Source organism: Glycine max, chromosome 9 (assembly GCF_000004515.6).
Source record: "Glycine max cultivar Williams 82 chromosome 9, Glycine_max_v4.0, whole genome shotgun sequence".
NCBI lineage: Eukaryota > Viridiplantae > Streptophyta > Magnoliopsida > Fabales > Fabaceae > Glycine > Glycine max.
In genome coordinates, this window is record NC_038245.2 from 36884816 (window position 1) to 36895485 (window position 10670).

The window sequence follows — 10670 nt, forward strand, 5'->3', positions numbered from 1 at the left end:
AATTAGGTTTGAATGCCTTTCAACGAAAAAGTCGTACGTGGATCTTGAGAGAGATGTTAATAAGGAGGCCTTGTATGTTTTTCTTTTTATAAAATTTTTATTATAAAGGAGCTCCCACAAGGATTTTCATAAAGATAACTATACTCTAATTATTGCTGTCATATCATGATATGAGCCCAATAATTGAAGATCCAAAGTGTAACTTTTTTTTTTACAGATGATCCAAAGTGCAGTGTGATTTAAATAAAAGAGACCAAATGTGTAATATTGAATAAGTCACATGAACACTTTCATGATAAGGGTGGTTATCCAATATTTTAATAAAAGGACAAAAAACTTTTAGTTATATTGGGATAACATTATTAATATTCTTTACAATAAAATTAAAAATTACCACTTTAATTTATTAATTAAAATCACAACACTAAATTATGTATCTTGAAAGTTAAAAAAGTGCAAATGATGATATATTAATTCTTTCTTTCTAAAATTTTCACCACCTGTCAAATAATTATTTTATTCCAAATGAAGTCATTTAAAAAATATTTCATTGAGTTGTTTCTTTAAAATTTATTTTTCAAATAGTTTGAATTGTAATAACAGTTCCTTTTTTAATGATAATAACGCCCTTATAATTAATCTTTCTTCAGTTTCTTGACATTATTTAATAAATCTTGGAATAAAGAAAGAATGTTTAGCTTAAACAAATTAACCTTTAAAAAAAGCTTAAACAAATTAATGTAAAGGATCAATAGACCCGTTGAAGGCAGAAATTACTTTATGGTCTATCACAATTGTAGTTAGGAACATAATTCTTTCACCAAATTTTTATATAATATTTAATTAAATTTTATTAATTTTTTTAGGCTAAAATATATGTTTGTAATTCTTAATAAATATTTAATTTTATGTTTATTTCTTAATAAATTTTTTCTTTATTTTTTATTTCTGATAAAACAAAAAAAATATTTTATTTCTTGACACTTTTTTTAGTTCTTATATATTAACAAATTTTATATTTTTCTGGATAATTTTTTATATTTTTATTATGTTTTTGAAAAAGACTAATAATAAATAAATTTTTTATCAGGATCAATAAAATTTAATAATTTATCCGGAATTAAAAAAAGTGACAAAAATAAAAATTTTGTTTTATCAGAAATTCAATAAAAAATTATTAGGAAGTAAAAGAAAATCCGATATTTATTGGTAATCAAATTAAACATATTTCAACGATAAATTAAAAATTTGAGTTGTCCCATGAAGAATCACGTAATAACAATAGGGAGTTTACAACAGAGATACCTTTCTCAACCAAGTGGGCTAAATTCTTTTGATAGAATTACTTAATAATTTGAAACTACCTAATAATTTCTCTCAAAATATTGACTATTGCATTGGCTAAGTGAATAGCAGGCCCCATACAATATTAACAGTGAACCAAGTTTGACTTGCATTCTATCTACTATTCAACCTTTACCAACTTCCTCATCACCAATGTTTTTCTTTTTTCACTCTACCCTTAGATACTTTACTGTTTCTGCTACTTTCCACTATGGTGGTCACCACCGGCACAAATGAGTTAGAGACAAGTGATGGCTCTACTTATGATGGTAGAGCTGAACGAATATCTTTTGATGATTCAAAAACTGGGGTGAAGGGCCTTGTAGATTCTGGGATCACAAAGATCCCACGCATGTTCCATTCTGGCAAATTGGACCTCAGTGAGACCTCACTAAGTGCCTCAAATATCATCAGTATCCCGATCATAGATCTTCAAGAGGTTAACAAAAGTTCATCTCTGCATGCTGAAGTGGTTGACCAAATTGGAAGTGCATGCAGAAAGTGGGGTTTTTTTCAGGTGATGAATCATGGTGTTGGTGTTGATGTTTTGGATGAGATGATATGTGGAATCCGTAGGTTTCATGAACAAGATGCTGAGGTAAGGAAAACCTTTTACTCCAGAGATAGCAATAAGAGAGTCAGATATTTTTCCAATGGTGGCCTGTTGAGAGATTTGGACCAGCCTGCCAACTGGAGGGATACTATTGCTTTTGTTGCAAATCCTGATCCTCCCAACCCAGAAGAAATACCAGCAACATGTAGGTAATGATTCTAATTTCAATTATGGCACTTAAACCTGCACTTGGTGAGGCACGAAGGCACAAGGCTTTAAGGAAAATAATCCATCGACACACCTAAGTGCTAATTGAGAAAGAGAGACAAGTATAGATATGATAGTTGATATGATCTGATGGGAACAGAGATGAAGAGCAATGATAGACCTTATTAAGGTGTTAGATATATAGCAGTGTTTACATTTTTTGCGGTTGTGGTTGTGGTTGGTCCTTGATATTTTGGCCAATTTTGCGGTGGTTGCAGACACCCCGAAAATCTTGACATTGCAGTCACAATTGTGGTTGTTTGTCCATTTAATAGGGGATTTGGAATTTCTTGTGTTAGTAAGGAATATGAAAATATGATGTTATGAGAGAGAAAGATAGAAAACAATTATAATAGGACTGACCAAATACCGGTAAATTGGGTGTATTAATTTTATTTGTGTCTTGATGTTTGTTAACATCTTTAGTTCTTTTTTGGCTGTAAATTGTGAAAACTGCAGAGCCGGATCTTAGGTTGCTCTAGGTTGTTTTATAAGCAAAACATCTATACTTGTAATTGAGGAATATAAATGCATCTTTCTTCTATTTCATATTTGTTGCAAGGAATTTAGTAAGGTTACTTGTGCTTTTAACTGTGGACCCTATAAAATTTGGACATTTTTGCTTTTCATTTGATGAAATGTTTATTTATTTGTAGAGACATTGTGGCTGAGTATTCAAAGAAAGTAAGGGCATTGGGAGTTACAATCTTAGAGTTATTGTCAGAGGCTCTTGGTCTTGATCCTTCTTATCTTAAGAAAATGGACTGCTCTGAGGCACTTTTTATTATGGGTCACTACTATCCGGCATGCCCTGAACCCGAATTAACTCTGGGCTCTACGGAGCACACTGATATGGACTTCATGACAATACTTCTGCAAGATCAAATGGGTGGTCTTCAAGTTCTTCATGAGAATCAATGGATTAATGTTTCTCCTGTGCATGGGGCACTTATTGTTAACATTGGAGATCTCTTACAGGTAACTACTTTAATAGTTATTTTATGTTTTCTATTGATAAATGGAATTGAAATAACTTAAAAATTACCAATTCAATGAAACTACTATAAGAGAAATTTTATAATTGTTTATCTTTAAATATGATGTGTTAAAGAGAAAGTTAGAATAACTCCTTTAAAAAAAAAGTTGGAATGTTGCCTTAGGTGATTTGGGAATGCCTAGAGAAGAGTTGTAGAAGATTCAGAAAGCAGAGTAGATTAGATTAAGGGTAGCCTAATTGCTAGAGACAAAGGAAGACTGAGAATAATTTAAGCAATAACATTAAGAAGGATTGAGAAGTCAATAATTTGAAATTTGATACTAGGATTTACAAAAGAACATTATGGTATCGTTTAATACTATATATGATTTATGTAGCTGACCCAACCTAGCGGTCAAAAATCTTGGTTGTTGTAGTTTGGCTTTAAATATGTTGGCAGATGCAAAAATTGCAGAATGGTCCATGCACCAGAGAAAAACAGTTTGTGAAAAGCGGCTAGGATTTTCTAGGTGTAAATCATGGCATACGATTTGTGATACAGCTGAAAACGTAATTAAGAAACAAACAGCTGAATTAGCAGAAGCAGAACCAAAGGAAGCAGAATCACCAAACTCAGGGGCAAAGATGGAAGAATCAAGACCAAAAAGGACCATTACCAAACCTCTTTACCTGCGGGATTTCGTGGAATGAATGAGCAAAATGAGGCACCCAGCAGAGGAACCACGCACCCTCAAATTCACCTTGTCAGCTGAGGTGTCATAATTCCGTTAGGATTAAGATCCAATTACTTTGTCTTTTCCTCCAAGGCTACATGCCAGCAAGAATGAATCATTAGAATTTGTATAAGCAAAACGCTATATAAACAGAACAGGATGTATCTAAGGATTCAAGGAAATAATACTCAATTTTCTCTTATCTTCTTTCTCTCTGGAGACACCTAGGTCTCGAAAGCTAGGTTCCCCCCTTCCTTGTTCATAACAAAATTGGTGCTTTCATTTCGTCCTCCCATGTCTGACCATAACCCTTCCGCCCTTGACCGCATTGAAGATGCAATTTCAAAACTTGCTTCTAGCCAACTACAGGTCACTGAAAAACTCGAGGATTTACTCCTTCGCATGGCCAACCTCGAACAGACAGCACACTCAAACACATATCCCTCATCCTCTTCACCCACACCTGCATCAAACACCATAACCATTACTCACCCGAAAATGAAACTGGACATACCTCAGTTTGACGGCTCAAACCCTTCGGGGTGGGTCTTCAAAATAACTCAATTCTTTGCCTACCACTCTACACCCGAATGCGAGCGCCTCACGATTGCCTCCTTTTACATGGAGGGCCCAGCGTTAGCGTGGTTTTAGTGGATGACCCGAAACCACTAGCTGACCACTTGGGCTGGTTTTTTAGAAGCACTCGAGGCACGATTCTCACCTTCACCTTACGAGGACCCCATCGGGATCCTCTTCAAACTCACACAACAAGGATCTGTGACAACTTACCTCAACCAGTTCGAATCCCTGGCTAATCGGATTGTCGGTCTGCAACCCTCCATGCTCCTTAGCTGCTTCATCTCAAGCTTGGACCCCGACATCCGCTGCGAGGTGCAGGCGTTACAACCCCTCACCCTGGCTCACGCCACCGGCTTGGCCCGCCTCCAGGAGGATAAACTCGCCGCCCAACGCCGCTCCCCATCCCACTCTCCCTCCCACCACCTTCCTCCACCCCCAAATCCCCTTCCTTTACCACCTCCACCCAACCCTAATGTTTTTTCCTCACCCTCTTCGTCTACCCCTTTACTCCCCACTCCACCGAAACCACCCCCACTTCCCTTTCGCCGCCTTACTCCGGCCGAACTAGCCAGTCGCAGGGAACGCGGCTTATGCTTCCACTGCGACGAGAAGTTCACGAGAGGGCATCGCTGCGCCTCTCGGTTCTTTCTCTTAGTGGCTGATGAGGACGACCCAAATGCCCCAGCTGAGCCTTTAATAGACAACCCTAACCCGAACCCGGACGAACAAGACCCGCCCCAACCGGACCAACCCAAGGCCCAAATTAGTTTCTATGCATTGTCGGGTCATTCTGCCCCGAAGACCCTACGTTTATTGGGCCACCTTGCTAACCGCCCCGTGATCATTCTGGTGGACGGCGGAAGCACGCACAACTTCATGCAGGCCCGCCTCGTCCGCCACCTTGACCTCACCACCCAACCCACCCCTCCCCTGCGAGTTCACATCGGAAATGGCAACCTTATTGAATCCCACCAACTATGTCCCTTCGCCACCCTTCAGATACAAGGCCATACCTTTACCCTGGACCTCCATGTCCTTCCCATTTGCGGCGCCGATGTGGTCCTCGGAGTCCACTGGTTAAAGTCATTGGGACCTATATTAACGGACTACTCAACTTTGACTATGAAGTTCGTCCACCATGGTACCATCATCGAACTTCGCGGCGATACCACCCATTACATTGAAGCTATCTCCCCCACCCAGCTGCGTCGTATGGTTCAGACCGACGCCGTCAATGAATTCTTTCATCTTTGAGTCTGCCCCCCACCACCATCGTCCCCCACCATTCCCCCGGCAATCCTTCCCCTTATTCATCAATTTGCTTCCCTATTTCAGACCCCCACCAGACTACCCCCTTCTCGCCCCACAAACCACCAGATACACCTACTCCTTGCGCTTCCCCGGTCAACGTCCGACCATACCGGTACCCATACTCCCAAAAACAAGAAATTGAAACCCAGGTCGCCGCAATGCTTCAATCAGGGATCATACGCCCGAGTACGAGTCCCTTTTCATCACCCGTATTACTCGTGAAGAAGAAAGATGGATCGTGGCGCTTCTGTGTTGACTATCGGGCATTGAACACCTTGACCGTGAAGGACCGTTTTCCAATCCCTACAATAGATGAACTTTTAGACAAACTTGGTGGTGCAAACTGGTTCTCTAAATTGGACCTCATGCAAGGGTATTACCAAATTTTAATGGCGGACTCCGACATAAGCAAAATGGCCTTCCGCACGCACCATGGCCATTACGAGTTCCTCGTAATGCCTTTTGGGCTTTGCAACGCCCCATCTACGTTCCAAGCTACAATAAACTCTACCTTTGGCCCCTACTTGAGAAAATTCATCATCATCTTATTTGATGATATCCTCATTTATAGCCGAACCTTCCCAGAGCACTTGACTCATCTTCAGACCACCTTCCAAATTCTTCACGACAATCATTTTTTTCTCAAAATTTCTAAATGCACCTTCGCGACCTCAGAAGTGGAGTACTTGGGCCATATTGTCTCCCCGGGGGGAGTACACCCAGTACCAGCTAAAATCGAGGCGGTCCAGCAATGGCCCACCCCTCAAACCGCCAAAGCCTTACGAGCTTTTTTGGGCCTCTCTGGGTTTTACCGGAGATTCATTAAAGGCTACTCCACCATAGCAGCACCCCTTACCCTCCTCCTTGCGAAGGATGCCTTCTGCTGGAATGACATGGCTGACAAAGCCTTCCAGCAACTGAAGGACGCTCTATGTCACGCCACAGTGTTCCGCCTACCGGACTTCTCATTGCCATTCGTGGTCGAAACTGATGCTTCCGGCGTCGAGATAGGAGTCGTTCTCTCTCAGCAGAACCACCCCATCACCTTTTTCAGCAAGACCTTCTTCGCCAAGCTCTTGCACGCCTCTACCTATGTTCGCTAGCTCGCCGCCGTCACCACCGCCATTAAAAAATGGCGCCAATACCTTTTGGGGCACCCTTTCACCATTCTCACCGACCACCGCAGCCTGAGAGAACTCATGGCGCAACCAATTTAGACACCAAAGCAACACCGTTATCTGGCGCGACTCCTAGGATACGATTTTTCCATACAATACCGCGCCGGCAAGGCCAACATGGTGGCAGACTCCTTCTCCCGCCAGATGGACCCTCTCCCCGCCGGCCAATTTTTCCTGCTAACCATTCCCAATTGTCTTTTTTTGCAGGAACTCAAGAAGGAGATACTAAACAATCCCACTTTCCGTGATTACCGCCAGCGTATTCTGGACAACCCCATGACCACCCTGATTGTTCCATCAACCAGGAATTCATTTTGCAGAAAGGGCGGATATGGCTCCCCAAAGACTCACACTTCATCCCTACCATCATCACGGAGTTTCACGACACACCAACAGGTGGCCACCTCGGTATCTCGAAAACCATGGCACGCATTGGTGAGAATTTCACTTGGACTTCCATGAAAAAGGATGTACACCTCTACATTTCCACCTGTCTAATATGTCAGCAGACCAAGAATGTTCATCAGAAGCGCGCGGGCTTACTCTTCCCTCTTCCAATTTCTGCAAGACCCTGGGAAGATCTATCACTAGATTTCATAGGGGTCTACCTCCAAGTCGCGGCCATTCAATAGTGCTGGTCATCGTCGACCGTTTTTCAAAGGGGGTCCACCTCGGGTCTCTCCCTGCACAGCACACAGCCTTCGAAGTTGCTCAATTGTTCATGGAAATCTGCGGCAAGATTCACGGTCCACCTCGCAGCCTTGTCTCCGACAGAGACCCCCTATTCCTTAGTCGCTTCTGGCGGGAATTGTTCATGCTCAGTGGCACGACACTCAAGATGAGCACGGCGTATCACCCTCAGACGGATGACCAAACAGAAGTTATGAGCCGCGTCATCGAGCAATACCTCCGGGAGTTTGTTCACCGGAAACTGACGACTTGGCGGCGCTTCTTGATGTGGGCCGAATGGTCCTACAACACCTCTTCACACTCAGCCACAGGGATGTCCCCTTACGAGATCAAATTCGGGAAGAAGCCACCTCACTTTCCCCAATACTTAGCAGGTGTCTCAAATGTGGAGGCAGTGGACACGTGGATATCCTACTCAAGCCCTATCATCCCTCACAGGTCACCCAGACCAGGCCCACTCCCTTACCCAAAGACGCTGAAGACAATCAGCCCATCATCTCCCCTCTTGCGATACTCGACACTAAGTGGCAAGGCTTCGGAGACGACAAACAGTTCCTTGTCTTGGTTCAGTGGGCAGGTCTCTTATCGAAAGACACCACTTGGGAACCATGGACACTATTGCAGACTACTTACAACCTTGAGGACGAGGTTGTTTTGCATGCGCAGGGGAATGATACAGCTGAAAACATAATTAAGAAACAAACAGTTGAATTAGCAGAAGCAGAACCAAAGGAAGCAGAATCACCAAACTCAAGGGCAAAGATGGAAGAATCAAGACCAAAAAGGACCATTACCAAACCTCCTTACCTGTGGGATTTCATGGAATGAATGAGCAAAATTAGGCACCCAGCAGAGGAACCACGCACCCTCAAATTCACCTTGTCGGCTGAGGTGTCATAATTCCGTTAGGATTAGGATCCAATTACTTTGTCTTTTTCCTCCAAGGCTACACGCCAGCAAGAATGAATCATTAGAATTTGTATGAGCAAAACGCTATATAAACAGAATAGGATGTATCTAAGGATTCAAGGAAATAATACTCAATTTTCTCTTATCTTCTTACTCTCTGGAGACACCTAGGTCTCGAAAGCTAGATTCCCCCCTTCCTTGTTCATAACAATTTGCCACTATATGCATATGTACTTAATTTTAAGTACATAGTTAGGGTTGCAAATTGCGGTTGTGGTCACATGGTCATACTTGTATTGCAGTTTGTTAATGCATGCTGATATGGTCCACACTCACTTTTAGATGCAGTTGCGGAAATAGCCGCATCATGTGATATGGCATACAATTTTAAACAACTATATCAGTGGTTCAGAAGCAGCCAACCTTTTATGCAATGTATTACTTTTGTTGATGTTGTTGATTCAGTGATCAAGTACAACTGCATATCCTTCTCATATGTGCTTTTTCCTGTATATGTTAACAACATGATTACAGTTTCCATGGCTGTGACATTCTTTGTCATGGACTTTTAATTATTTTGACAGATTTTATTGAACAACTTTCTTAGACAATTACAGGTACTGGTACACATGCTTATTTATCATATTTGTGTTGTTCTGTTTTGTTTTTGCGGTACTCAAAGTCATTATTGTTTTCTATGAAAAGCAAACTGAAAATAGAATTAAACAAGTTGACTTATAATTTTACATAGTGGTGTCAATCCATGACCTACAACATTCATTCATTCAGCAGAAAAGACACAAAAGAAAACCATGTAACAGAAAATATTGTGGTCAAGGCGATGCCAATACATGTATACTACCATGATGTCCCCTATTATTTTTAAATTTGATGATACTTTCATATACTTTATCCTCACACAATCGTCACAAACTCCATGATAAGCTCATCTGGACCATGCAAAAGAAGTAATAGAATTATATAAACAATGGATAGTATATGGGACTTTGATAGGTAATTATTTGTAGCAATCATTTTCCTTAATCTTCTGGTCGATCTATTTTGTTTCCAAGTCCTGATTCCCTTTCAATATGGTCAGTTAAAGCTCTACTTTGAAGGGGTCAACACAAAAAAATGTTTCTTTTAAAATAGTCCTGATTTTGGACATCCATACAGTGCAAATACCCCATTGACACTTATCATTTCTCTCTATCTTTCTTTTTGTCATATTATTAACACACACATGTTTTATGATTGAATTGATCATTTTCCTTTATATTGGTGCAGCTTATGACAAATGACATGTTCATCAGTGTTAATCACCGGGTCTTGGTGAGTCATAGCCCTAGGATTTCTGTAGCAAGCTTCTTTATGAATTTTACTATGCCCAAGTGTACTTCAAAGATTTATGGTCCAATAAAGGAATTGTTATCAGAAGAAAACCCTCCAATCTACAGGGACATTACTATGAAAGATTTCTTGACACATTATTATTCAAAAGGCCTTGATGGGAACTCTTGCTTGCTACCTTTCAGGATCTGAATCAAATATGCATAAATAGATTGGTGCACTCTTGATTCTCATGGAGAAGGCTTTAACTCTTTAATCATTATAAATAACAGGAGCCATTGACTGTGATTTTCTGTATATAGGGAATTTTAAAGGACATCTTAGTATTTAATTATATATATAACATAGTTTGTGTGTATTGTTAACGGTTTAGCAAGTGCACCAAATGTCCAAGTAGTAAAACTCGGAAGTCTGAGTGTCGAATTCCACAAGGATTTTATTTTATACTTTTACTATGTGTTTGGATGAGGAATTTAAAGATTTCTAGGAAATTCAAATTCACATCATTTTGATTGCCTTGATTTAAATTCCTTTCATTTTGTAAATATTTTGTTTGGATGAGGCAATTCAATTTCTTGTATTTTAATTTTCTTGTTTGGATAAAGTAATTAAATTTCAATGAATTTCAAATTTTTATTTTTAAATATTTATTTAAAAATTAAAATTTTAATATTGAATGAAAATAAACATGAGTCATTTTTTAAATAGTTAAATATTCAAAATAAATTTAATGTTATAAAATATATAATAATAAATTTTTAAAATATTTAATAATTAAA

The 10670-nt window shown here is 39.9% G+C and overlaps 1 protein-coding gene across 2 annotated transcripts; it reads left to right on the forward strand.

Annotated features, from left to right (window-relative positions):
• The first annotated feature begins 1301 nt into the window (after positions 1-1301).
• On the forward strand, positions 1302-10256 carry LOC102669426 (1-aminocyclopropane-1-carboxylate oxidase homolog 1). Of its 2 annotated transcripts, XM_041004932.1 has the most exons (4): positions 1302-2106; positions 2821-3142; positions 9829-9873; positions 10077-10256. In XM_041004932.1, the coding sequence occupies exons 1-4, from the start codon at positions 1556-1558 to the stop codon at positions 10116-10118; spliced, it is 960 nt and encodes a 319-aa protein (XP_040860866.1). In that variant the 5' UTR covers positions 1302-1555; the 3' UTR covers positions 10119-10256. The 2 variants fall into 2 exon arrangements, with proteins under 2 accessions (XP_040860866.1, XP_006587350.1); XM_006587287.4 differs by having other exon boundaries at positions 1309-2106; positions 9829-10256.
• Positions 10257-10670: the final 414 nt, after the last annotated feature.

Bases quoted from the DNA above. Each gene is read 5' to 3' on its own strand.
- LOC102669426 (XM_006587287.4), top strand. From the start codon at position 1,556: ATGGTGGTCACCACCGGCACAAATGAGTTAGAGACAAGTGATGGCTCT. The intron at 2,107-2,820 runs GTAATGATTCTA...ATTTATTTGTAG, and splicing joins GAAATACCAGCAACATGTAG to AGACATTGTGGCTGAGTATT. The intron at 3,143-9,828 runs GTAACTACTTTA...ATATTGGTGCAG, and splicing joins ACATTGGAGATCTCTTACAG to CTTATGACAAATGACATGTT.